The 27,660-nt window shown below is 50.0% G+C and overlaps 1 protein-coding gene across 1 annotated transcript in view; it reads right to left on the bottom strand.

The window, feature by feature from the left end:
• Positions 1–1,158: 1,158 nt before the first annotated feature.
• EIPR1 (EARP complex and GARP complex interacting protein 1) overlaps positions 1,159–27,660 on the bottom strand; it is a 178,740-nt gene continuing 152,238 nt past the window's right edge. Inside the window, exons 5-9 of the mRNA XM_032172100.2 lie at positions 25,643–25,742; positions 8,704–8,840; positions 5,911–6,078; positions 4,312–4,479; positions 1,159–1,694 (exon numbers count right to left, since the gene is read on the bottom strand). Of these exons, the coding sequence (XP_032027991.1) occupies positions 1,520–1,694; positions 4,312–4,479; positions 5,911–6,078; positions 8,704–8,840; positions 25,643–25,742 (748 nt within the window). The 3' untranslated portion in view covers positions 1,159–1,519. The remainder of the gene's footprint in view (positions 1,695–4,311; positions 4,480–5,910; positions 6,079–8,703; positions 8,841–25,642; positions 25,743–27,660) is intronic.

Consider the following 27,660-nt stretch of genomic DNA (forward strand, 5'->3'; position numbering starts at 1 on the left):
CCAACAGCCCCACCCAGCTGTGTGCCCCTCCCTACAGCCCCCATCTGTGGACCCCCCCAGGACCCCACCTTTTTCACCTCTCCCTATGGCCTTCATTTCCTGTGAATCTCATCTAAAAAAAAACAGGATGTGGCCCCTGGGTGAGTGGTCTAGTAACAGACATCCTCTGGGCATGTTCTACAACAGACATCCTCTGGTGCATTGTCCCAGCACACATACCCTCTGGGCAGTGTCCCTGCAGACAGACATCCTTCGGGTGCAATGTCCTAACACACACACATCCCCTGGGTGCAGTGTCCTAACATACATACGCTGTGTCCTAAGGCCCAGACATCCTCTGCAGCACATCCCTCTGGGTGCAGTGTCCTTAGCAGCACAGCACACGTGCTGGCGGAGGGCGCTGCAGCGAGCACGTGTCCTTTTTGCAGGTCAGGCAAGACTTGTCCTAGAATCGTCAAACCCCAGAACTGATGGGCCTGTGAGCTCAGCCCGTCCTTCCCCATCATTACAGATGAGGTGATCGGGGCAGCAGAGCACAGAAGTGGCCCCTGCGGGGACACCTGGCCAGGTGGAGGCCTAAGGGAGTCAGAGCCCAGAGTCCAGGGCCCAGGTGGCTTCTCCAGTGGGAACACGCACCAGACGCACAGAACAGACCCCGCACACCCAAGGGAACCACGAACAGAGGCTGCGAGGTCAGTGTTTGAGGATTCCTAAGGAGAGGCACTGATGAGTGTAGGAGCCTGTGAGCAGGGGTCCCCGACAACTGAGACGCGGGAGCCCAACCCCAAGCTTCCAGGTGAGGGAGAACGGCACCTCCAAGGCCACCAGTGTGTGCGCATGGGGAGGGGGCCCTGCCCGGCTCACAAGGTGGGCAGGACACAGCACAGGATGGGCTGCAGAGACGAGGGGAGGCCCAGGACGGGCAGAGCCTGCGTCTACAGCAGTGAAAATGCATCACACCAGCTCAGCCCAGGGCGCGAGCCAGGTGCCCACCACTGCCTCAGCCAGCATGGCTCCCAGGAGTTCCAGGCTTGGGCAGCGTAGAGAGCACACATCTGTCCATCTGCATTTTCCCTGGGTCAGGAAAGAGAAAATGGACAAAGACCCAGGAGATGGGGTCACAGGGCAGAGCTCCTGAAAGAATGAGCCGAGCACCTGTGCAGCGTAGATTTATTTTATTTCATTTTTTACTCTCAAGAGAAAGAAGAGTTACTATTGCAGGAACAGACATTTTTTTAATAAGTGAAACTCCTAACACCCTTAAAACAGAAAACGTTATTCACATAACAATGTGGGGCTCTGTCTCTGCCGACAGGGGCTGGGTTCGGGCATTAGCTGTGCCGTCGACAACAGCCCCATTCACCCCCTTCATAAATGCTGCTGCTACAGGAAGGGAACAGCGGCTGTCCCGGAGAGGGAACCACCTGGAAAACGAGTCACCTCCAAAGAGCTGTGACCGTTTGAGAATCTGCCAAGAGGGAAACCAGCCAATGGGACCTGGATAACCCAGGCCCGGGAGTCACAGCAGGATGTGGTACTTCAGGGCCCTGGGCACCCTGTTGATCACGAGCCTCCCGTCATAGCTCAGGGAGGCAAACAGCCACGGGTCGGCCGAGGACCAGTCCACGGCGTAGACGCTGTCCTCGTGCTCCTCGTAGGTGGCAATGACGTTGTCCTGCAGGGGCTCCTTGCTCCTGCAACGCAACAGAGACAGACGTGAGCGCGGCAGCTCCGGCGGGGCGGGCAGGAGAGGGGCAGGGAGGACGCGAGCGCTGCCGCTGGGAGACACGGGAGGTGCCGGGGCCCCAGTTTTCTCTGCTGTGGGATGGGAAGAATTCGAGGCTCCACAATGAGGACAGTGGGGTGGTCCCTGCAGAAGCCCAGAAACCCTCACTGTCACTGTGAGGAGTGGGCGTTTCTCAAAAGGTTTATGGAAATCGGCGACATCGGCACGAGTGTCTTGGTTTCTTCTGTCCTTGGCCCCCGGGTGCCTGGGGTGATATTTTGTCGGGGGTCTTCCAAAGGCTTCCTTTGCTCAGGGGAAAGACTGAGGGAAGCAGTCACCGTGTCTGGGTAATGCAGGATGTAAAAGCCCCTATTGCTTGAGCAGAAAGGACCCTGAGAAACAGCTGGTCCAGCTCCTGGCTGTGTAGGGGTCAGAGGCTGGCGCACGAGGGGCCCTGCTAGGATGGGAGTGGGGCTGGGCTGAGGATCCCCCCATGACACCAAGAGAAAGACGTCCCTGGCCCAGTGAGAGGAGCAGGGGTGTGACCCGCCTGGCCTCACCCAGGGTGTTTTCCCACCTCGCCTCCCTTGACTGTGAGTTACCCTCACTGGGAGCCCTGACCAGGAGACCCTCACACAAGAAGCACCACTTCCTCAGCACACTGCGTGGGTGTGGGGAGGGGGCCCTGCCCGGCTCACAGCAGCCACGTTCCGGTGGACACAGGCTTCTTTGGCACTTTCCTTCCCATTTCACAAAAAAATTCCCACTTAATTTGTGTACCACATTCTAACTGCTTTTGCATTTCTTTGTAGGAAAATGCTTCGCCCCCAGCAAGACGGACCCTCCAGAACTTGCACGGTCTCTGGGAAGTTGGCTTCCCACAAAGTGGACCTGCCAGTGGCCAACTGCTGTTGTGTGACAAATGCCAGGTGCAGATCCTCAGGGGGAATAATGGTTTCCTCAATGCAGCAGGACATCAGGACTGAGGCATGTGCTAAGAAGTCTGTGTAGCCCCGATCACCTCCCTTCCTATCTTGCTCCCATGACACCGCCACCTGGAGGACAATGCCAGCAGTCTCCGGCCAACGGGCCCATCAGGCTCCTCCCCTATCAGGGAAAGACATGGTAAGGAAGTGCAGACTCCCTGGGCCACTGGCAGAGAGGATGGTAAAGGAAGCCAGGCCCACAGGCACCGAGACACCACTGGGAAGACGCTACCATGCATGTCCTTAAATACTATTCTATGGCGGACTGAGTTTCTAAGGATTGAACAGAAAAACAACAGAGTCTGGCTCACGCCTGTAATCCTAACACTTTGGGAGGCTGAAGTGGGCAGATCACTTGAGCTCAGGAGTTTGAGACCAGCTTGGGCAAAATGGCAAAACTCTGTCTCAACAAAAAAATTAGCCAGACATGGTGCCATGGGCCTGTTGTCCCAGCTAATTAGGAGGCTGAGGTGAGAGGATCATCTGAGCCCAGGAGGTCAAGGCTGCAGTGAGCCATGATCGTGCCACTGCACACCAGTTGGGGTGACGGAGTGAGACCCTGTCTCAAAACCAAAACAAAGCCAATAGAGTCAAGAGACAAACAGATGGGCCCATCGCCACTGCAGAAAGGGTCCGAAGACAGAGGTCTTCTCACAGAGGAGTTTTAGACCAAGCTCAGGGTGGGTAGGAGAAGAATTCAGACAAAAAACAGTGCAAAGGATCCCAGAACAGAGTGACAGACCCCATCGTATCTAAGGGCTCTGTCCAACTTCACAGGGTTTTATTCCACAACCTCCTTCCTCTGGAACCTGGGGCAAGAATCTCTGTGACTGCATCTGAATCACGCATAGTCACCCCCTAGGAAGCAGCTACCACTTGTGAAGGTGGACTGCTCAAGGACACAGGGGCCCTGGCACTGCACCGCTGACCAGAGGTGGGCACGAAGAGGGTGCTCTTAGCGATCTCCCCTCTCACCTAGGATCGGAAATCAAAGTGCATAGGAAAAAGCTTTGGGAAAATCCAGAACCATGATAGTGTGACTAGAAAACACACATCATGGTTGACCACATTTTGTAGAGTATCTAGAAGTGAAGTAGGACTGGGTTTGAGACTGGGAAGTTTGGCCTAGAGTCTCCGCCCTGCTACCAGCCAGTGGAAGGCCCGTGAGCTGATGGCCAACAGCCTGACCCCAACACGCTTGAATCCACGCCAGTGAAGACACTGACTGTGATGCATCTCTTACAGGGAGTGCTGTGAGGATTGGGATATATTTGTTCTATTGTTATTCATGCTCAAGTTTGAAGACCAGTGACAGTCTTTTAAATCTTACAGATGGCATTCAATAAGAATACAAACACACACATAGAGAGATCTATTTTAAAACCGCACCTAACCCTAACCCACCCGCAATGCCTCCCACCTGGGCTGCTAGTGACGGCACCCCTGGAACTGTGGGTCCCCCCAGCTGCAGTGGGGAAGGAGAGTGTCCCCCAGACGCACTCCTGGAAGCTTTCTACGTACACAGCCTGGCTCGGGAGATGGCTGTGGGGACAGGAGGCTCTGGTACGGCGTGAGCCACTCTGCAGTGTATGCCCTTACTTCTCTTCGGAGCGGTGGTCCTCCTGGTCACTGATGTCATCGTCGTCTACCAAGTGGCCGAAGGGCTCCGACGAGATGGACACCATGTTGGAAAGGATGACTCTGCTGTCACTGCTGCCCGTGAGGACCAGCTGGTCATGAGAGTGGTTGTAGCGGACGTTCCACACCCTGCAAAGGGCAAGGCAGCTACTGAAATGACCGGTCACCCGCAGACAACACCAACAACGCACACACCGGCTCTGAGGGCCCCACTAGGCTGGGGCTCACGTTAGGCACTGCCAGGCAATCAGCCCCCAGTCACAGGGCCTGACACAAGGCAGTTTGCCACTGAGGTTGGGTTTACTGTAGGTTTCTCTCAAGTCCCAAGAGACAGACAGCGAAGACTAAATGTTGGCTGAAACCTGCAGGAGGAGAAGGCTTATCACTCAACATTTCAGACAAGCTTTCTAAATTTGAAGAAAAAAAAAATACTACCCCAGAAGCAACACGTGGATTAGCGATATCCTGTAATATCAAACAAGCCTCACGGCATCTTACCAGTTGGCAGTGACTGTGGATCCTGAGACCAGGGCATGGCGGCCTCCCGGGGCACAAGGGCTGTCCTTGGTTTTGGCTAGTGGGATCAGCTTTCTTTCTGGTGCAGGTCCTAGAGCCTGGGAGCTTCTGCCTCCCAGTCGTGCTGAGGCCAAAACAAGCTCCAGGGCCCAGGTGGCAGATAGTGCCGGGCCCTTGATGCTAGGAGGTGCACCCAGCATGGCCAGGGGCACAGGGAGGCCCAGCCACTCAGACCACAGGAAATTCCAGCAAGTCACTGAATTTATCAGAACTGTGCACTAGGAATCCGGGGTTTTAACTTTCTGATTGCAAAACAATACTGCTTCAGATAAGTAATTCAAACGATACAGAGATGCAGGCGATAGGGAGTGAATGCCACTCTTTGACTGGGCAAGGATTCCTGATGAGATTTTGGCTCTTACTCTTTCAGATATTTCCTCCGCATACCTGTGTCATTCACACTTGTGTACACCCATGTGTGCACACACGTCTTATTTGCATAAAAATGAATTCATGCTATACATGCCATTGTACAACTTGATCTTTTTACTTACTTAGCAAAAAGTACCCAGCACATGAAAAACATTCAAATAATATGTCAGGGAGAATGAGTGACCTCAGAGATCTTCCCACAGCCACGTAGAGATGCTCCACATTCTCCTGACAGCTGCATCATCTCTGCTGCACGGATGTCACCTAATTTACTTAACCAGTCCCCTAGTGATGGACATTTGGGTGGTTTCCAGGTTTCCAGCATTGCAAACAATGCTGCGTGAACATCTGTGCACATTTATTTTTGAATACTTGAACCAGCACTGTTTCAAGAGAAAACAGAATTTAATGTTTTTCTTCTTTTCCTACGTTTATAAATCACAAACATTCAGATTTGGAATTAGTGTTTCTTTAGGAAAAATAAAACTGGGTTGATTGAATGATTCACAGCAGCACAAACTAAGCTGGTTTGTGTCTTTCCCAATGGTAAAGTAATTAGCAAAATCAATTGCGTAATCCCCTCCTCCCTGAAGCAGCCAGGAGCGGCCCTACCAGTGGGAGTGTTCCTCCAGGGTCTTCACGGGCTCGGTGACATTTCGGGTGTCCCAGAACTTCACCTTACAGTCGTCTCCGCAGCTGGCCAAGTAGTACTGCTTATTGGGATTAAAGTCAAGGTCCCGCAGCAGCTGTCCGTGGGCATTCTCTATGCAGTAGATCTGGCTGAGGGAGAAGGAAGAACAGCAAAGGAAAATAGTAAATCGATTATGAAAAGCCACTGAGTGCTGCGGGCACACACTGGTTTCCCGGGACCCTGTCTAATCCCCCGGCCCAGGGTGCTCTTGTTCCCTCGGCGTTCCTGCCCTGCAGGAAGAGACTGGCGCCAGCGCCTCCATCCCAGCAACCCTGTGCGGTCACACCACGCTCATCTCTCCAGGAGCGTATCTGTGACCCTCCCGGCGAGCCGTGGAAGGAATTTTGCTTTGCAGCCGTCAAAAATGTGACTTGGTATCTTGAGAATGAAAGCATGCCAGAGGGGCTGCAACAGCCACGGGGACACTGAGCCAGACATTTGGATAGGATGTCTGACACATTTCTGGAAGGACACAGTGAAGAAGGAAAAGAAAAAGACAGAGAATTAAGGTAGAATATAGTGTTGGGAAATTTTATATATATACACATACATACACATACAACACAAAATATCTATCTATATATAGAACTATATATATATACAGAGAGAGAGAGAGAGAAAGGAAGGAGCAGTGGGGAAGGCCATGAAAGCAGGAAGGACCATGCCAGCTGGGCTCGCCATTGCACCGTCCACACCAGCTCCAGGTCCAGCACTGCTGGGGGCCAGTGCAACCCACTCGCTCCAGGGTGGGAGAAGGGGACTGTTTGAAATGAGTCACACGGCTGTTCACAGTGCATGCGTTCTCTCACGCATGCATCTGTGTGCACGTCCACACATGTATGTACACACACATGCACACATCCATGCATGAGAGGGCAGACATGCACACACGCACTCACACACCTCACTTTGCCCTGGCTCCTATGGTCCTTGGCTGCTCCTCACAGGGTCTGAAGTCATAATATCCTGCCTATGGACCCCGATGTCACGAATCCCAGAGGGCAGGTCATCCAGTGAGGCTGGACAGTGGCTTGGAACAAAAGGTTGCACTCGGGAGAGCACAGAACCCATGGCCTGGCGCTGCCCGGAGGCTCCTGTCTGCACGGCCTCCCCAGCACTGCCGTGCGCAGGACTGAAATCACTCCTGCATCATTTACCTTCCTCACCGCAGGCCTCAATGGGGCTGATGAGCAATGGGAAACTTCTGTGCCTTGTAATTTGCTTCACTTATCTGAAGACCATCATTGTTCTCTGCTCTCCAAGGTAGATGAACTCAATTCCTTTCATCTTTTTCTCTCACATTAGAACTCCCGGCCCTAAACCACTTTCAAATCTTCTGGTTTTTATATCCTGCACCTTTTCAATATCTTAATATTTCTTCCCTAAAATATAATACCTAAACCTTTAAATCTTTCAAGGGAAACAGGCAAAGGTAGAAAATTAAAAACAGCAGATTCCCAGGGAACTGGATGGACAGTCGCACATGCACGACGTATTAACTAAAGGTTACTGCATGCTCCATTGCCAGTAACTGTGACACAAAAGCATCATACCACCTAAAAAAGCACCAAAGGCATCCTGGCTCCATGCAAACCAAAGCTGTTTGCAAAAGGAGAAACGACAGTCAATGAGAAGGTGCCAGGACCCTCTGTGCTGCGCTGGCACATCCTCACCACAGACACAACACGGGCAAAACGAGGCCACTGCCAGATGTCGCCCATCAAAGCACGGGCATCTTTTCGTTTGCTTATTTGTTTGGTCTGTAACATCAGTCTTTGAGTTTCTTGTTTTCAGATACTGAAATTCTTCACATGCTTCAAAGAACCATGCAGACAAAGGACATGTGACCACAGGACAAGGAGAAATGGATTTCAGCAGGACGTTCATCACGGGCTGAGTCTGTAGTTTCCAGCGTCTGATCAGGAAACCAAACAAGCCCTCTGCATGGATGTGCACAGGGAGGAAGTGGCGATTGATTCTTTATTAGCCCCTGAGTTTTCAGAGGGGCCTCGGAACTAAACCTAAAGTCGTGCCCCCACCCTGGAATCAACACGAGTTATTGCATGACATCCGTCTTTTCAGCTCGGTGATAAATTATGGTGTGCTGAGGGGATAAACTGTATCTTAAAAAAGCTTGTGTGGGCTTCTGTTGCCATGGCAACAGACGTGCTACCATCACTCCTTTGCCTATCAAAATCACAACTGGAACGGAAAACTCGCTCTTATTTGTTCCATTAGAGCTGCTGGCTGTTGTGTATAATTACTTAAGTGACAAAATATGATTGCCCTATAGGTGTGTCCCCAGAAGGCACAGCTATGGTCAAGGACGACCCCAGGAGAGGCTTAACCTGGGGACTGCAGCTGTCAGCCTGCAGCGGCTCATCAGAGACAGGCACCCTGTGGTCCCCATCTCGCTCAGTGTTACAAAAGCCCCAATTCCTAGTTTTCATCATAAACTGCTGCTAATGCAGAGATATCAATATGGAACATTAAACAGCCACCGAGGTGCACTGGTTCCACGGCAGTGGATGTGCTAGCTTAATTTGGGGTGAAGAAACAAGATGAAGATTTATGATTTCCTACAAAAACGAGATGAAGACAAACAAACCATGCGCCCCCAAATGCATCTGGCCCACAATCAGCTCCACCATCATCCCGGTTCTGCCCGGTGAGGGAGGAAAGGAAGCGGGGCTGTGCCGGGTGGGCTCACTGACCTCATGCTCCGGGTGTCCCAGCCACGCAGGGTGGTGTCATTCGCTGTGGCCACCTGGGTGCAGTTATGATGTGGGCTCCACCGTCCTGAGGTGAACTTCAGTTGTCCCTTCCCTTCCAGGGACGCTGAGCTGGCCAGCTGGGAGTGTCATTTTGTTTTCCAAAGGAAGAAGAAAAGAAGAAGAAGAAGAATGTGAAGTCTGTTCAGAAAACGCGAGAGAATATCCTAAACTCAAGGATATCATTGAAAATAATTACTGAGAATAATTAGGAAGCTCTGTCTTTGTTCCCTTTCCTTAGATGGCAAAAATGAACCTTACTTGGAGAAATCTATAAAACTGAGCACAGCAAAAAATAGAAAGCATATTAATAGGTCTCTATTAAAGAGCATTTGCTTGCAAGTATGTGACTAGAGATAATCAACTCGAACTTGAAGGAAAACAATACAAAATAACTCAAACATCTGGCTTTCCCCAAAGAAAGCGACAAAACAAGTCAGGTCCACCTGACCGGTTCTGGAATAACCAAGGGACAAACACATTCACTCGGTCAGATGCTGTCTCCAGTGCACGCCCTCTTCCCTCCCTGTCTCGAGGCCCACACGACCTTCGCCTGGCATTTAATCAGACCGCCCCAAGTCAGTGAGCTGACCACGAAGGCCTCGGCAAGGCCCTCTGGGGCTGGTGTTAGGGATAAAACCTCCTCCTGCCTAAAAGAGGGTGGGGCCCAGTTGTGAGCCTGCGAGAAGATCCCCAGCTCGTTTCTCTGCTCGCCTAGGATTTCATGCACAACGGCTGAGCATGTTGGCTGCATCGTTATTTCAATTTGGGGTTTGAATTTCAATGCACAGGATGACTGTTAAAGGCAGGGAAAAGAATGCATAATATTAATTATTAACATTCCTTACTGGGGAAAGAATTCAGCGATATTTATCGTATCCGTTTTGGTAATAAGAGAAATATGGCTGTGTTCCATCCAGCTCCCAGGCAGCCAGACTTTAAGATTATCTCCCTTGTTCCCTGAAAATCGCTGTTATCCTGTTCTTAAGGTGCCCAGATTTCATATTGTTCAAACACATATGCTTTACGAACAATTTGTGCAGTTAATGCAATCATCACAGGGTCCTGAGGCGACATACATCCTCGGCTTATGAAGATGACGGGATTAAGAGATTGAAGACAGGCATAGGAAATTATACAAGTATTGATTGGGGAAGTGATAAATGTCCATGAAATCTTCACAATTTATGTTCTTCTGTCACAGCTTCAGCAGGTCCCTCTGTTCGGGGTCCCTGACTTCCTACAACACCTTGTGGTGGTGAGAAGAGGTCAAGAGAAGGTGGGGACACAAGAGACTCATTGCGAGAACGGGGTACTCATGACTCCATATCTGGGCAGAAATGAGGAGGCTGTGTCTGCATCTGAGCAGCTATGGGGGGTGTGTCCACATCTGGGCAGAGGTGACAGGGCTGTGTCCACATCTGGGCAGAGGTGACAGGGGTGTGTCTGCATCTGGGCACGCATGGGGGGTGTGTCCACATCTGGGCAGAGGTGACGGGTGTGTCTGCATCGGGGCACGCATGGGGGGGGTGTGTCCACATCTGGGTAGAGGTGACAGGGGTGTGTCTGCATCTGGGCAGAGGTAACATGGGTGTGTCTGCATCTGGGTAGGCATTGGGGGGTGTGTCTGCATCTGGGTAGGCATGGGGGGGGTGTCTGCATCTGGGCACGCATGGGGGGTATGTGTCCACATCTGGGTACAGGCAAGGGTGTTAGGGCTGGGGTGGCACCTGGGGCCTCACTGAGAGCCAGGAGAAGAATAGCCATGGTGATGGTCAGAGGAGCTCTCTAGGAATCGCTTGGACAGGGGCACCGGCAGGCTGGGTGTCGCCGAGGAGTGGACCTGTCCGCTCCCTCCCAGCCCCAAGTGGATGGCTGCCGATGGGCTCTTTCTTTTGTTTATGGAGAGCCTCCTGCGTGCCCCCAGCCCAGCTCCCCTGTGCCCAGATCCCTGTCCACCCTGGCCCACCACTTTCATCCCCACAATCAAGTGACTTTCAAGAAGTCAAAGGATGTCTCCTTAGGAAAAGCTCGGGGCTTTTGTCTTACAATATCCCTGGTAAACTATCTGCTCTACTGTCGTATGTGCCAAGGGTGACTTACTGATCCTCTCTCCACAGTAAGCTGAAGGGCTATTTCTGTTCCATGCAGGAAATGTTAATTGCATTCCTGCTGTGTGGGGACACTTGGCAGGCATGCGTCCCACACACGGACCAAGCAAGAAAACGCCAGGAACATACAGAGGAGGCTGGAGCAGCCGCCACGTGTGGGGCCTCGGGAAGCCTGTGCAGAACTGAAAGGTGGACACGGGGGCAGGGCAGGGAGGGTGGCAGGGGCAGACACCAGAACGCGCAAGCACGTGTGAGCACGGTGGGGTTAAGCTTGAGTCATGAACACCAGGCCAAGGCGTCCATGGTGAGTCTGGTCGGCTCACCAAGGCAGCTGGCGCAGCGCCAGGCAGAATGGCGGGGACAGGGCTGGAACCAAGCACTGAACTTGGTGAGGACAGCCAGGGTCCAGGCCAGCTGTCAGCAGGACAGAGTGACCGAACCAGAAAGGCTGGGCAGGTCTCGGGCTATGGGCAGGGAGGTGGGCCAGGGCCCGTGCACTCCGCACGGTGACGGCAGCACGTGCAGCAGCTCGGACGCCAGACTCGAACTAGCACCAGCAAAGGGAAATTGAACCTGAGGAGCCTGGAGTGTCTCGGGACCAAGAGGTGGGAACTACGTTGGGCTTTGGGGCTGCCAAGCCCCAGGAACATGCTTCCACCCTGAGCCGGGCCCCTCTCTCCACACCTGCTCCGTTTCTCTTTCTCTCACTCCGGCCTGGCTCCCACATGTCCACAGGGCGGGAGGCAAAGGCGCCGGGAACACTAGGGCCTGACATCCCCCTGACCAGGCACCCAAAGATGAGCCAACCCTTAGACCTCACCCCAAATTCCTGGAGAAGGAGGTAGACTGGCACGGCCGGGCCAGGCACTCGCCAGGAACAATCAACCATGGCGGACGGGGGTATGTTAACAAAAGAGGGGAGTGCTCTGCGCATAAAATCAGAGGTGCCTCCCACCTTCCTATTTCACTCTATCAGATTTTACAGCATTTCTTCCTTCTCATTACCTTTGCTGCAAGGGTGCAGCTTTTCCAGCTGGCGCGGGAGGCGGGCTCCCAGGAACGCTCAGCATGGACCCAGACACAGACTGGGGGCACAGACACTGCAGGGAGGGAGGGCGTGGCTCCCACAGCAAGCTCCGAGGAACCATGTAGTGTGCAGGGTGACACACAGGAGCCAAGGAGAGGGTCCCCCTCACAAAGCTACCGAGGAAGAAAACAGAGCTGGAAAATTCACGACCCTAAACGCTAAGCCACAAGAAAACCTTTAGTAAAAGCCAATTGGGGAGTATGTCAAAATAAACGTTGCCAACAGCAATGATGGAATACAGTTTCCTAAAGAGAAGAATTGGTAGCAACATTATGTCAAAAACTAGCAATGATTCGAGTGTACACATTATTTCAGAAACACAGGGTGAACTAATTTTTGGCTTTAACTTTGGCAACTTACAGTTAGTTAGGTTCAATGTCTTTTCATTTTATTTTATTTTTTTTTTATTATTTATTTATGTATTTTTTGAGACGGAGTCTCACTCTGCCACCCAGGCTGGAGTGCAGTGGTGCGATCTCGGCTCACTGCAAGCACCGTCTCCCGGGTTCACGGCATTCTCCTGCCTCAGCTTCCCAAGTAGCTGGGACTACAGGCGCCCACCACCACACCCGGCTAATTTTTTGTATTTTAGTAGAGATGGGGTTTCACTGTGTTAGCCAGGATGGTCTCGATCTCCTGACCTCGTGATCCGCCTGCCTCAGCCTCCCAAAGTGCTGGGATTACAAGCATGAGCTACCACGCCCGGCCTAGGTTCAATGTCTTAACTTCCACATGGACAATATGAATGAAGAAATACTTTTGTAGTATTCCCTTTAGGTAAACAAAAAAAAGTCAAGTGAAATTTTTTACAGGTACTATTTTAGTTTTCTGAAGACCTACTTATCAGGTTAATGATTATCCACTGATGACAATGAATACAGTAAAAAAGACCAACTAGCAGATATAATGAAAAGGTTGGATATTGTTTCTAACTAATCGATATTGTGTTCCAGTTAACTTTCTACTAACTATATTGGTTCATTATGAAACTCTTTAGAAGACAGAAACGCAAGGCCACATCTTTAGAAGGTAATGCAAATTCGGCAGAGTGACCTGGACAAGTTCTTGATGACTCGTGTGTGCGAAACACCACAGGGCCATTCCAGAAGGGGAAGGCCAGAAATCTTGAGCCGAGCAAAGCAAGCTGAGCCCCCAGCAGAGCCATTCTGCCATCCCAAGCTCTTGCACTTCAACTTCTAACTCCATAAGTGCTCCTTGCAGAAGTTCAGTCAGCAAAATGGAGCACCGCTTGCGTCCAAAACCCACGGGATAAAACACATCCTAGCCTTCAGCTTACGGACTCGTCTAGATTTTTGAAAGAGTAAGTTAATTAATTAAGCCATCAACCAACTACCAATTAGCCTTGCAACTGATCAACAAGTATTTATTGAGCAAGCTCCTCACCTGTGCCGAGTGCCATGACGGCAGACGTGGTTTTTGTTCTCCTCACACTCGGTGTCTGGCTGCAGAGGTAAATGTGTGCAACGAAAAGAAATCACTCAACAAATACAACTTGTTATCAGTTACTCAATGCCAGGCCCTGTGCTGAGCATTTATGTTCATTTCCTAGTGAAATTATCACAAGTCACATGATGTAGATGTTAACATCCCCATTTGACAGATGAGAAAACTGAGGCTTGGAGCAATTACATAATTGTACAATGTTTTAAAAGCTAGCTAACAAGTGACAAAGCCAGGGTAAATGATAATAACGTACGTTGAGAGGGATTTCAAATAAAGTAGAACTCATCCAGGTTAGAGTAACCAGGGAAAGCTTTCATGAGGCTTAGGAACTGCGATGGGCTTTACAGACTGAACAGAACCTAAATCAGTGAAACACAGGAGTGAGCCATTCCTGGCAAAAACAAAAGCCTCACCAAGGCAGGGAGATAGGTAACGTAAATACACCTGATTGAAGGGGAACCACGTGCCAGTAGTCAGCGACAAAACAGACCAGGCCAGGAGGCCGGGACAGCACAGCACTGAGTCGGGCAGGAGAGCCTGCAGTCAGGGCGCCTCCTCCAGCTGGAGGGTAGATAAAAAAAGCAGAGCTGGCAGAGGTGAAGCTGTGACATGAGGAGGCTGAAAACCAGGGAAGCTGGAGGCAGAAGGGGCCCATGGTCAGCAGCATCTGGGATGGCCCTCGGACTTGGTGGCCTATGGAGTCCCCGCCCCAGAGCGGCTGGCCTCTAACCAGCACAGCAGGGCGGGGTCCCTCGGCGGATTAGATGAGAAAAGATCTGGGATTCATCTTGCTGGCTGGGATGAGGCAAGCTCCACGCTGCGGGGCCACACAGCCAGGAGCTGAGGGTGGCCTCTGGCCAACAGCTGGAGGAATCCAGGCCCTCAGTCCAGCGGCCCAGAAGAAGCCACATCCAACCAGCAGCAAGACCAGCCCCACTGACCCTGAGACCACAGCCTCATGCAAGGGAGGCTTCAAGCAGAGGACCCAGCTGAAGTGTGCTTGGATTCCAGGTTATCCCCACAGAAGCTGAGGTCACACACGTGGGCCGTGCTGAGCACTTCGAGGTCATCTGTTCCAGCAACAGACAACTAACACGAGGCACTGACCAGAGGTGAGGGGGAGACGCCCCCAGATAAGGGGAGACCCTGATGGATCTCAGCAGCTCAGAGGCGGGCTCTGGCCCCGCTTACTCTACAGCTGGGAAAACTAGAACCCAGGGAGAGCGGGTGAGCTGCCTGTGGCCACAGCCAGCTGGAGGCAGAAACAGGATCTATCACCTGACTCTACTCCATTGATCATGCTAACGCCTGTACTCCCAGGCCCTGAAAACTTCACGCTCACAGATGCAGAGAAGTCTGGAAGGCAAATTTTAATAGAAGCCTGAAAGATATTTCACCATCAATTTCTGAGGGTCTACTCAGGGCAGACGGTACAGTGTAAGTTGTAAGGTTAATCAATCACATTTTTTGGTTTCCTGGGGACACGGTGACAGAACTCAGCAAGAACTCCACAGGGTGCGATGCATGCGGTAATCTGTTTTCCAGCATTAAAGAAGAATATTCAGTGCTTCCCGGTCCAAAAGGAATGATTAAAGGCGCCCACAAAACTTTCAAGGGAGATGTTACTAATGCCAGGACGTGAATAAAAGAATACACCTCTTAACGAGCAAAACGATGTGCCTGGCACCGTCTTTAGCAGTTCATGTGGGGCATATCTAAGAAGAGTCTCAGTGGAAGATTCTGAGAGACAAAAAGCTGTACTTCCTGCCATCAAGAGCCACAGAGCTGACAAGGGTGGCTTGATTTGGAGGACAGGGAAACCACAGAGAACACAGCACTGAGCTCACAGCAGACCCTACTACGCGCAGGCCGTGCTCACAGCAGACCCTACTACGTGCAGGCCGTGCTCACAGCAGATCCTACTACGTGTAGGCCGCATTTACTGTAGACCCTACTACATGTAGGCACACTCACAGCAGACCCTACTATGTGTAGGCTGCACTTACTGTAGACCCTACTACATGTAGGCCGTGCTCACAGCAGACCCTACTATGTGTAGGTCGCACTTACTGTAGACCCTACTACATGTAGGCCGTGCTCACAGCAGAACCTACTATGTGTAGGTCGCACTTACTGTAGACCCTACTATATGTAGGCCGTGCTCACAGCAGAACCTACTATGTGTAGGTCACACTTACTGCAGACCCTACTACTTGCAGGCCACGCTCACAGCAGACCCTACCACATGCACGCTGACCAATACCAAGGAAAACGGAGGGCCAGCAGAGGGAAGCATGCAGCACCCTCTCACATTGGACAGAGAACAGCAGGGTGAAGAAACAGCAAGGCCGTGGTGTCTAGGGCGCAGGATGCATGAAGCACCTGGTGCAGGCGTGTCACAGGTTGTGCACCCTGGGCTGCAGGGCAGGCGGGAGGGGCTGGCTTACAAAACAGCCATGACCACCCCACCCTAAGCCCGTTCCCATCCTATCCTCAGGGACTCACTGCTCTGAGCTGAGCAAGAGGAAACTGTTCTCACCAATGACTAATTTAGACATGACTTGCCACTGTGTCTGACAACTGGACAGAGGCACCTCTAAGAAAGGCCTTCCTTACAAACAGAGATGCAGAGAAATCTGCTTTCTCTGTGCTGGAACTGTGGGAGTCTGCATGTGATGGCTGGGACTGCTGCAGCTGCCTTGCAGTCATGAAGGCAGAAAGCAGTCACATGTGGATATGGCAGAGTGGAAAGATGCAAAGCAGCTGAGGCCTTGATGCTGTGGAGACACTGAATCGCTTTATTTCCAAGCTTCTTGTTATAGCAGATAATAAAGATTCCTCATTGTTTAAGTCATTCCCTGTGTCCTGCAGCCAAATACATCCTAACTGCTGTACCTCTAATGCTCATTTGAGAATGCCAATGACACCTGTGGAAACTTGTCTTCCCTATCTCTGGTTGGGAATTCCAGTCCCAGCTTTGAACGTGAATACCCCGAGCTTGAATCCCAGCTCTGCTTCCGAGTAAGCCATCATCGGCAGGTTACTTAGTCTCTTTGAGGCTTGGCTCCAGCTCCTATAACTCACGCACATGACGATATTAAAGGACCCACCCTGCAGGGTTATAAGGATTAAAGGAGATAATACAGGTCAAATGTCCAGACGGTGCCTAGCACGTCTTAAACATGTTTTTCTTCATCTTTACTATGACTCAAAAAACAGCACCCTGGAACATTCAGAAGAGCTCTGAGCGATCTTTACGTGGGGCGAACACTGACGCTGCCTTCTAGAGCACTATGGTCTGATGGAGGCGACGGAAATGAAATCTGCTGCAGTCCCTGAGGCCCAGCGCCACCTTCAGGATGCAGAAGAAAAAGAAAAGGAAGAGGATTTTGGGAGGGCTGGGCTCTTGTGGCGGGACACCCAGGCTCTTGTGGTGGGATACCTGGCTGCCGGGGACCCTGTTTCCAGATGGCAGGAGCTGGTAGCACCAGGGGCCAGAGAAAGGGTGGAGGTGGGTCCTGCCAGGGTCACACGGCAGGTGGGCCCTTGGCCCTGAGGGAGGCTCTGCACACCCAGCTTGAATGGGACACAGAGCCCCAGCAGGCTGCAGGCTCCCACAGACCATGGAGGGCACCATCCCCTGGGGAGACGGAGTCTGAGGTGCACAGAGCTGACCCCCAAGAGAGTCTGCACTGTGGCCTCCTGGAAGAGTAGAGCCTTCCTGTGTTAGAAAATGTATACAGGGCATCGGCTGTCCCCATTAGGTGACAGGATGTGCTGTTTTAAACTTATTTTTAGTTTATTTCTAAAAGGATTCTATTTGTAGGAACAATAGAACTAAAAGGATTTTTTCACTCCTCCTTTGCTACACAAAAATCTAAGCTGTTTCTGGAGAAAAACTGTGTGTCTTAAACCCCAAAATGCAGATCTGACCTCAGTTTTCCACACTCAAAATTGGAAAGGCCATGAGTGCAGATCTGAATTTTTTTACCAAGATAGACTAAACTATAAGAAATATTTCTGCAACCCCAATTAGACATTAGTGATCCATTGCAGAGGTGGGTCTAATTAGAGGCAATTCTTGGGAGAGGGAAAAAGATCTTTTAACAAGAATAATGAGGGCAGAAAACACTGGGAACAGCGCGTCATGAAAGCATGCCGGATCCCTCATGTCTGAACTGTCATGATCACTTGCTGGCTTTGGGAAAAGTCACTTAATTATGAAGGAGACACAGACTGCTTTCTGGGACCTCAAGCTCTGTCTTGCCTCTGCACAAGGGTCTTCTTAGTGACCCTCCTATTGGGTAACCTTCACCCACGGCCCAGTGTTGGAGATCATGTATTACAGCTGCTCCGTCCGCATCCATCCATGTACCCACGCACCCATCCACACGTCCACCCATCCACCGTCCATCTACCTGACAGGCACGCATTAAGTGCTTGCCTTGCTGTGAGTAACATTGTTCTCCTGTAACCTATAATTCCACTGTTAAATTGACACTTGGTCAGGCCAAGGAACACGTCCCAGGTCACACTGTTAAGGAGTGTCAGGAAAAGGAACTGGTCTTGCAGGCTGCACTGCCGCCCCAGCTGCAGGAGGACTCACTGCCTCCGGGCCTCCCCCGGCTCAGGTCGTCCTGTACTCTGTGCACCTTCCCACTGACCCGTGCCTGTCCCAGCTATTCCAGCAAAACTTGAAATCTTACATTAAATGCATCATCTAGATACTGCAGGCCCTATAACTGCATGGCACATTACAAAAGGCAGAGGCTGTGTCGGCCATCAAAGCGCCAGCGGCATGTCACCGTTCAGGTGGCCCTTGGATATGGCAGGCACTCAGAAGAGGGCGCTGATGGGGAGCCTGTGCCGAAGCTCCCCAGGGTGAGCAGCTCCTGTTTCTTAAAGACGCCTGGTTCTAAAAATATATAATTTGTTTTGTATTATCAGAAAGAAGTCTTTCTGGAGCTTGGGAAACAGATGCTCAGTTGCTAGATCCCAGCACCTATAGCCACTTCTGTTTTTTAATGACTTTTATTCAAAATCTGAATGGAAGACTAATAAGAAAACGCTAGTGAGCTCCAATATTTACAAAATCAAACTATATATGGAGTTTTATGATATTAAAACTATGCAACTTGGTAAATTATACTATGATATTAAAATATGCAACTTAGTAAATCACTGACTACATATTTTCTTAAAGATAATGGCTTTTTCAAAACAAACATCCAAAACATAAATCTCACTGGCCATTGTCTGAAAGCCCTGGCTATAAAGCTGACATTTATTTTAACGATGCAGTCTCTGCTCAAAATATTTTAGAATGTCTTCCTATGAGTCTTACAAGGAAATCAGTTTTCATGTGGTTTTAACCTGTTTTCCACTAATCACCTTTTGCAAAGTGTGCTGATCTACTTTATTTACCAGATTTTGTTCCAATTAACTTTTTCCAAAAATCAAATTCATGCTCATAGGACACAACATTACTGATCATTCAAGATACTCAAATAAGAGCAAGTTATCTGAGAACCTCACAGACCTGAAGGAGGACAGGAGAGGTCTGGGCAGGCAGGAGCCGCTGTGAGCACCTCTGTGCCTGGTTGGGACTCACTCACAGGGCATCAGACCCGACCCGCAGCCCCAAATCTGGCACTCAGACCACGTCCCCTTCAGAAACTTCCTCTGCTTCCGTTAGCTTTCCTCCTCTCATCTGTCAGTTGGGAGGGGGCCCAACTATATGATGACAAGGTCTATGTCTTTGATTAAAAGGACTACTTAAAAATAGTGAGAAATGACCATTTGTTGGGAAAAGTCCTCATTACCCTCTCCAAAGTGAGCTCACTGAGTATCTGTTGAATGAATTTGGCCATGGCATTCTGGTATGCTTGGAGCATGGCTGACTTCTTGCAGTCATAACTCAACCCCAATTCCCCCAGGAAACACTCGGCGGGTCCTCCTTGTGTGAGTGAGGCCCGTGGCGAGTCCTTGCGTGAGTGAGGCCTGTGGCGGGTGCTTCTTCCGTGAGTGAGGCCCGTGGCGGGTGCTTCTTCCGTGAGTGAGGCCCGTGGCGAGTCCTTGCGTGAGTGAGGCCCGTGGCGAGTCCTTGCGTGAGTGAGGCCCGTGGCGGGTGCTTCTTCTGTGAGTGAGGCTCGTGGCAGGTGCAGGTGTCTGGGGCCATCCCTGCTCGCCCACTCCCGTGTTCCTCTTCCCCACACAGCCTCCAGCCTGGGAATGACGGCACACACAGGGTCCGTGCACACTCATTCAGAATGTTCAGATTCTTCCCTCTAATTGGACAAGGGAAGAGCTCTCCTATTATCGAGGTCTCCAGAAGCGGGAACAATCGCTGAGGTGGGTGACCGGCACCATCTTTTCCGGGATGCCTGCTGCCGGGAAGGCAGGGTGTACGCCCGTTCCGTGTTTCTCTCACTAAGCACAAAGAAAGCCTGGACACTGCACATACAACAGAGGGTGATTTGAAAGTTGGAGAGAGAGGGCAGGCCCACGTGGCACATGAGGAGACACGCAGTGGGGCTCCCTAGGGTCTCCTTCTGCCTCATTCACCCCAGACCTGGAGCCGAAGAAGCTGGCAGCCAGGAAACACTACCAAGTAAGGCTCCAGAAGAGCCCACTGAAAGCCACATTTTCAAAAAGGGGCAGCCGAGTAGGACACAAAACCTCTAGACAGAAATCACGTACTCCAGACAAGCAGCCCAGAAAAAACCATGTCCCCGCTCCCCCCTACAACAGGGAAGCCTGGACTCCATGTCCCCCGCATGGCGAGGGTGCATGGAAGGGAGGCCCAGGCACCTTGTGCATCTTAACCAAAGTGGGCCCTGACGTCACTGTCAAATGCACAGCGATCAGCCCCTCAGGAGAAAGCAGGAGACAATCTTCAGCACCCAAGTCAGCTCAGCTGTCAGCCCTGGGACAAGGGACAATGCAGAAAAGGAAAGACCGACAAACTGAACTTCATTGACAAGGAGAAACCTTCCAGACAGTGGAACATTACTCAGTGATAAAAAGAGATGTGCTTTTAAGCCATGAAAAGACCTGGAGAAACCTTCACTGCTTATTACTAATGGACAGAAACCAATCTAAAAACCATCCATACTGTATGGATCCAACTCTGTGACATCCTGGAAAAGGCAAAACCATGGAGATGGTGGAAAGATCGAGCTTGCAAAGGGCTTGGAGGGAGAGCATGAGGAAAGAATCATCGTTGGGGCACAAAGGATTTTTAGGGTTGTGAAACAATTCTGTGTGACACCATAGTGGAGGACAGGGGTCAGGACACATTTGTCCAAACCCACAGAACGTCCAGCACCAAGAGGGAGCCCTAATGTCAACGAGGGGCTCTGGGTGACGGTGATGTGCCTGTGTGGGTTCATCAGTGATAACAAAGGTCCCACACCAGCAGGGGATATGCTGAGAGTGGAGGAGGCTGTGGGAAATCTCTGTATCATCCACTAAATTTTGCCGTGAACTTAAAACTGCTCTAAAAGAAAAAAAAAAAAGAGAGAGAAACTTTTGCTCGAAAAAGACCCTACTAAAAAGAGGAAAAGAAAAGTGACAGAATAGGAAAGAGCATTGCCAGCCACCTCCACGTTTCAGGAGCAGAGACTTAAAACGCGAAGGGAACGACTCCTCATTCAGGGTGAATGCACCTGTCCCACCCACATCTGTTTGTCCAGAACTCAGTCCCACGGCCACAGCAGGCTGCAGAGAGGCTGGGGAGTGAGGCTTGTCCTGGTTTGTGTTGCCACAGAGGACGAGGGACAGACATTGGGACAAGGAGCTGTCCCTAAACACCCCCATGAGAATCACAGCCACAGGCAGGGGTAAGCACGCTTGATTTCTAGACAAGAAAGCAACATCCGCAGGCGAGTTGAGGAGGTCCCGGTGCCGCTGTCCCATTCTCCATGTCCAGGTCTTCTCAGTGTTTACCTCCCACTTCTTTTTTTTTTTTTTTTTTTGAGACGGAGTCTCACTCTGTCGCCAGGCTGGAGTGCAGTGGCGTGATCTTGGCTCACTGCAACCTCCACCTCCCAGGTTCAAGCAATTCTCCCTGCCCCAGCCTCCTGAGTAGCTGGGATTACAGGCGCCTGCCACTGCGCCTGGCTAATTTATTTTTATTTTTATTTTTAGTAGAGATGGGGTTTCACCACGTTGGCCAGGCTGGCCTCGAACTCCTGATGTAAGGTGATCCACCCGCCTCAACCTCCCAAAGTGCTGCGATTACAGGCGTGAGCCACCGCGCCTGGCCTAGCTCCCACTACTAAGTGAGAACATGCATAGTTTGGGTGGAGGATGGGAGGAGACAGGACTGTAAACTCCCCATCGGTGCTGTGCTTATTACCTGGCTCATGAAATCATCTGTACACCAAACCCCTGTGACATGCAATTTACCTACATCGCAAACCTGCACGTGCATCCCTGAACCTAAAACGAAAGTTTAAAAATAAGTAAATAAAATTTTAATAAAACATCAGAAATAAAAGGGCAAATGAATCCACCTATGGGCATGCTGCAGTGAACAGGAGGGTCGCTGCTGGAACCAGCAGTCAGGTTCCACACATGAAGTTCTCCACTTTAACACTAACAAAACAAGCCTCTTTCTTTCCTCTGTACCATGTCTCTTCCAGTTTGGAGAAGAAAGATGAAAACAGAACAGGCTTTCCAAGGTGCACTGGCGAGGAGCCAGAGAAACCACCGACTGCCCACAAAGTTCCCAGCCCCTCCCCACGAGCCCTGAGATTAAGCTCGGCTTCTGCCCACTGCTCTCTTGGTCCCCAAAACACAAACGCTATTTGCATTTACAGGCACGCTGGACATGGCGTTGGCTGCAAGGACCATGCTGCTGTCGCTAGGAGTGCCCCCCAGCTTATGTTTGTTTATCTGATCCTCCTGTGGTACATTTTAAATCTCTGATTAGAAACTTTCCAATAGAAACACTGTGTTCCTGAAGCACACTCCCTTCCTCAAAGAGGTGCTGTGTGTGTCACGCCAAGCAGATGGCACTCTCTAGATGGCCACCTTCAAGGAGCTCCTGCTCCCCTACGTGAACAGAAGGCAGAGGTGGCAGCGAATCCTCATGCAAGCTTCCTTCTTGCTCCGCCACTGTCGGCTCCTTGACAGAAGCTATTTATTTCACGGCGAGTGAAAGCTGGGAAAGGCGAAGATGAATGAGCACGCACAGACACAGGGCGGCCATCCCTCTACCCTCCTCGGGGTCTGTGGCCCCCACGGAACCTTCCACTCCAGGCCTCCCCTGAGTTCTACTAATGATTATAAATGGCACGGAATTTCCAATTTAATTGCAAAAGGTAATGATGCAGTGAGCATGAGATTAGATTCACCACAGAAGGCAATATCCTCAAACAATAAAAAAACATCGAGAAGCTGGGTGTGAAGATGGCTCAAATCGATAGGAAGGTTTCTGTATTAAATACCATAGTGGAGGGTCACAAAGTGATATTGACAGAACTGCTGACAGTGGATAAAAAAGGGGGAGAGAAAACTAAATTGATCTCTGCAGAAAATAAGTTACAGATTAATCACCCTACTATGAAATCCATTTGAGATGACCGAGGCTCTGAAGATGTGTTCACAGTTTGATTACAGAATAGGTCTCCAAAGTTGGGGCGAATGAGAACCTGCCGCATCCTAACGTGTGGGGTCTCCTTTCTCTCCGGCATCCTCCCTGAGACGGTGAGCACAGTAGGTGTGCAGAAGGCTCCACTCAGCTCTTCCCACACCAGGAGCTGAGCCCTCTGCCCAAGTGTCTACACCAGGAGCTGAGCCCTCTGCCCAAGTGTCTACACCAGGAGCCGAGCCCTCTGCCCAAGTGTTTATGCCAAGAGCGGATCCCTCTGCCCAAGTGTTTATGCCAGGAGTGGAGCCCTCTGCCCAAGTGTCTACAGCAGGAACTGAGCCCTCTGCCCAAGTGTCTACACCAGGAGCGGAGCCCTCTGCCCAAGTGTCTACACTGGGAATGGAGCCCTCTGCCCAAGTGTTTACACCAGGAGCTGGGCCCTCTGCCCAAGTGTCTACACCGGGAGCTGGGTCCTCTGCCCAAGTGTCTACACCGGGAGCTGAGTCCCTCTGCCCAAGTGTCTACACCGGGAGCTGGGTCCCTCTGCCCAAGTGTCTACACCGGGAGCGGAGCCCTCTGCCCAAGTGTCTACACCGGGAGTGGAGCCCTCTGCCCAAGTGTCTACACCAGGAGCTGGGTCCTCTGCCCAAGCGTCTTGCCCAAAGCCTACCATGAGCCTGGCATTTTAATAGGGAAGTATTTTCCTCCTTCTTCCTGGAAGTTTATAGTTATGTAGGAACGCCCTGCAAAAACGCAGGGAGGGAAGGGACAAGGAAGGCATCGCCTTCAACCATGACCAGGACTCTTTGCCAAATCTCCTGGAACATGGGAGATTATGAACATATATCCCCAGCCTGCAGACGTGGTCCACAGGGGTCAATCTCAGGCATGAAATGTCATTCGTTTCCTGTTTTATCTTAAAAGTTTGTGTGAAATTTGCATTCTACTCCAAGATATGAAGATATGCCTTATATTTAAAGTTTTTCATAAAAATAATAATTCTCTTCCTTAAACACCATTGATGCTGTGGGTGAACGCCCAACACTTAATTCCACGATGAAGGCTGTGAGACTCCCTTTTGTCCATTCAGAGGTTTAAAGCTTTAACAGGAAACTTAATTTTTGTTTGTTTGTTTGTTTGTTTTGTTTTGGTTTTTTGAGACGGCGTCTCGCTCTGTCGCCCAGGCTGGAGTGCAGTGGCGCAATCTCGGCTCACTGCAAGCTCCGCCTCCCGGGTTCACGCCATTCTCCTGCCTCAGCCTCTCCGAGTAGCTGGGACTACAGGTGCCCGCCACCACGCCTGGCTAATTTTTTTTTTTTTGTATTTTTAGTAGAGACGGGGTTTCACCGTGGTCTTGATCTCCTGACCTCGTGATCCACCCGCCTCGGCCTCCCAAAGTGCTGGGATTACAAGCGTGAGCCACCGCGCCCGGCCGAAACTTAATATTTTTAAGTCTTACTTCTGTGCCACTTATTAATAATGATGCATCATTTTTCATATCACCTCATCAGCCTAGAGGGTGAGGAAAGGACTTATTAATATTCTAAGGCACCATGAGGGAGAAGAGCTAAAAAAACATGGTAGGAACAAATAAATATAAGATGAGACCATCACTGGAGAAATCTATCCAATGGATGCTTCGCGATCCCTTTGACTGTGTGTAGGCAACGCAGCCCCCAAGGTATAAGTGACATTGTAAGCGACATCAGTTCAAAGTTCTTCCCTTTTTTCTTCTCTAAAGTGGTTACTTTGACATAAACAAATGCAATGAAATTATGAATGCATGTAAAAAACACATTTTAAAGGAGAAAATTTTAAGAAATCAAATATGAAAAATATATATTAATATTTACTCTGTGAAAGACAAAGTATTCAAACAATGCACATTTAAAAGCAAAACTCAACCCAAAGAAAGTGCTAAAAGTTATTTTCATAACTCATGCCAATACACGAAAAGAGCTAGGCACCACTATGAAATTAAAATGTTATAATTACTCCTGCTTAAGACTATGATTTTACCCAAATACACTTTAAGAATCCATTCCTCAGAAGGACAGCACGCTTGAAACAGTAGAAAATACTCCTGGGCATCCCACTCCCTCCTTTGCTCAAAGTGCAGCAAAAGGCAGATGTTTTGCAAACCACTGGGCTCTGTGTCATATCTCACAAGCCCTGAGTGACATCTAAACTGCTTTCACCTGAAAGACCCCATCAGTCAGTTCTTTGATGGATGATTCAGTCTGTTCATTAACTAAGGTTTAAATTCTAAACTGTTGTGAATCAAGAATTATATTCTGAATTTAGCCCAAAGGTCCCATTTATTAATTTTTTTATTTTTTTATTACACTTGGAGTACTAGGGTACACGTGCACAACGTGCAGGTTTGTTACATATGTATCCATGTGCCATGTTGGTGTGCTGCACCCATTAACTCGTCATTTACATTAGGTATATCTCCTAATGCTATCCCTCCCGCTCCCCTCACCCCACGACAGGCCCCAGTGTGTGATGTTCCCCACCCTGTGTCCAAGTGATCTCATTGTTCGATTCCCACCTGTGAGTGAGAACATGCGGTGTTTGGTTTAAAAATACAAAAACAAATGCTGTGTTGTTCCTTTTACTTACCACAGCCTGGCTTGAGCTTTCCTGTAAATCCCACAGCAGGATATGGTTATCGGCCAATGAAATGATTTTCTTCCCATCTCCCATTGGCTCCCACACGACACTAAGAGAAAGAGAAGTACCAAATGTTAACATAAACATTTAAGATACCCAGGCTGGTAGCTAAGAGCTGTGATACACATTCTTCATGACGCAGGAACTCTTTTCAGGCCTGTAGTCACTAGAGTATTTATTACATTGTCATCCGGAAATGCCTGACAACACTGTTGTTGTCTCACTGTTATGGACTGAATTGTGCCCCCCTCCCCAGATTCATGTGTGGAAGTCCTAGCCCCCCACCTGGTGTGATGCTGCAGATGCTGCTCAATGTACATGGGGGCTATGTCCCCACATCCATCGTAAGTTTAAAATACCGTGAGCTGAAAATGCAGTGGATGCACCAAGTCCACTCATCGTCAGAGCCAGCCTAACCTACCTTAAACACGCTCACAACACTCACATCAGCCTACAGCTGGGAAAATCATCTAACACAAGACCTACTTTATAAGAAAGTGCTGAATATCTCATGTAACGTATTGGATATCACACTGAAAGTGAAAGGTAGAATGGTTGTATGGGACTCGAAATGCAATTTCTACAAATGCATAGTGCTTCTATGCCATTGCAAAGTCGAGAGGCTATAAGTCAGGGACTGTCTGTACTTGAAATGGAGCCTTTGGGAGGTGATTAGGATTAGAAGAGGTCATGAGGCTGGGGCCCTCACAATGGGATTCATGCTCTTAAAAGAAGAGACCTGGAGGGCAGGCTTCCTCTGTCTCTCTCCATCACGTGAGGACACAGTGAAAAGGCAGCTGTCTACACATCAGTAAGAGAGCCCTCACCAGGAAATGAATCAGCCAGCACCTTGATCCTGGACTTCCCGCCCCAGGAACACATTTTCATGTTGATGCTGCCCAGAATGTGGCACTTTTTATGGCAGCCTAAGCTAAGACACTCACCAACGTGGGCTTCATCAGTAACTAAGGAATGGACACTGACCAGCAGTGGCCAACGAGACGTGAGGGAGGCCTGTGGGGGCTGGAGGGTGGAGAGTCTTAGGGAGGCAAAGAGGAGAAGGTGATTTGCACACACAGGATGCCCACATCCTTTGTAGCGATCTCCTTAGGCACTCAAGGATAGTGGCAAAGTACTGGACGAGATGGGAGGACAGAGCTTAGAGCAGGGCAGAGGAGCTGCCACCAGCCACACGAGGCTCAGGGGTGATGTGAGGCCATTTCCTAATGTTTGAGCCAACTGGAGCCACAGTTTCCCATCATCTGCAGCCAAAGCCATCCTAAATGATACAATGCACATTCAGTTACTCAACAAAGACCAAAATCCTCTCACCTCTGCGATAAAGCCATAAAGAGACCAAGAATTTTTCAACGTGGTCACAAATATGGATCTCTGTTTTCTCTGGTGAAATTCTTAAATGCTTATTTACAAAGAAGGGAATTTCATTCCATGTGCTTTAACTTGTGAGTAATTAAAGACATCAATAAGGTACTACACTATTTCTTTTTAAACAGAACACAATATGGATTGATTGGGGGCACCCTCAAGCATACCTCCCTTACACCATCATCTCAAGACTGTCCATGGAGCTATCATTACTTGTAATCACAACATTAACATCATTCAAAACCACACTCTCTTTCTCATTTATAGTTTAAGGAACACACAGAAAGCTCATAGTACTGTGATCAAAGGCACATCATGCCTGTATTAGACCAAGAGTTTATTGTATCTTATCTAATCATAATCATAATAAACACATAATATGTCGTAAACAAGACCAAAACTCTATAGCTAGCATGCTGAAAAACCTGCTCCAAATCCCGCTGCTCCTGTCCAGTTAAGACAGTGGCTGACCCTAATGCTGAAGATACTTTTTTGGAGCGAAACGATCACACTTCTCTCTGTAGCCCAGTTACTGCAAGTAAACACAGGTAGAGTTCGGACAGCTTGATAGTGAATTCCAA

This window comes from Hylobates moloch, unplaced genomic scaffold, assembly GCF_009828535.3.
Source record: "Hylobates moloch isolate HMO894 unplaced genomic scaffold, HMol_V3 SCAFFOLD_13, whole genome shotgun sequence".
NCBI classification, from domain to species: Eukaryota; Metazoa; Chordata; class Mammalia; order Primates; family Hylobatidae; genus Hylobates; species Hylobates moloch.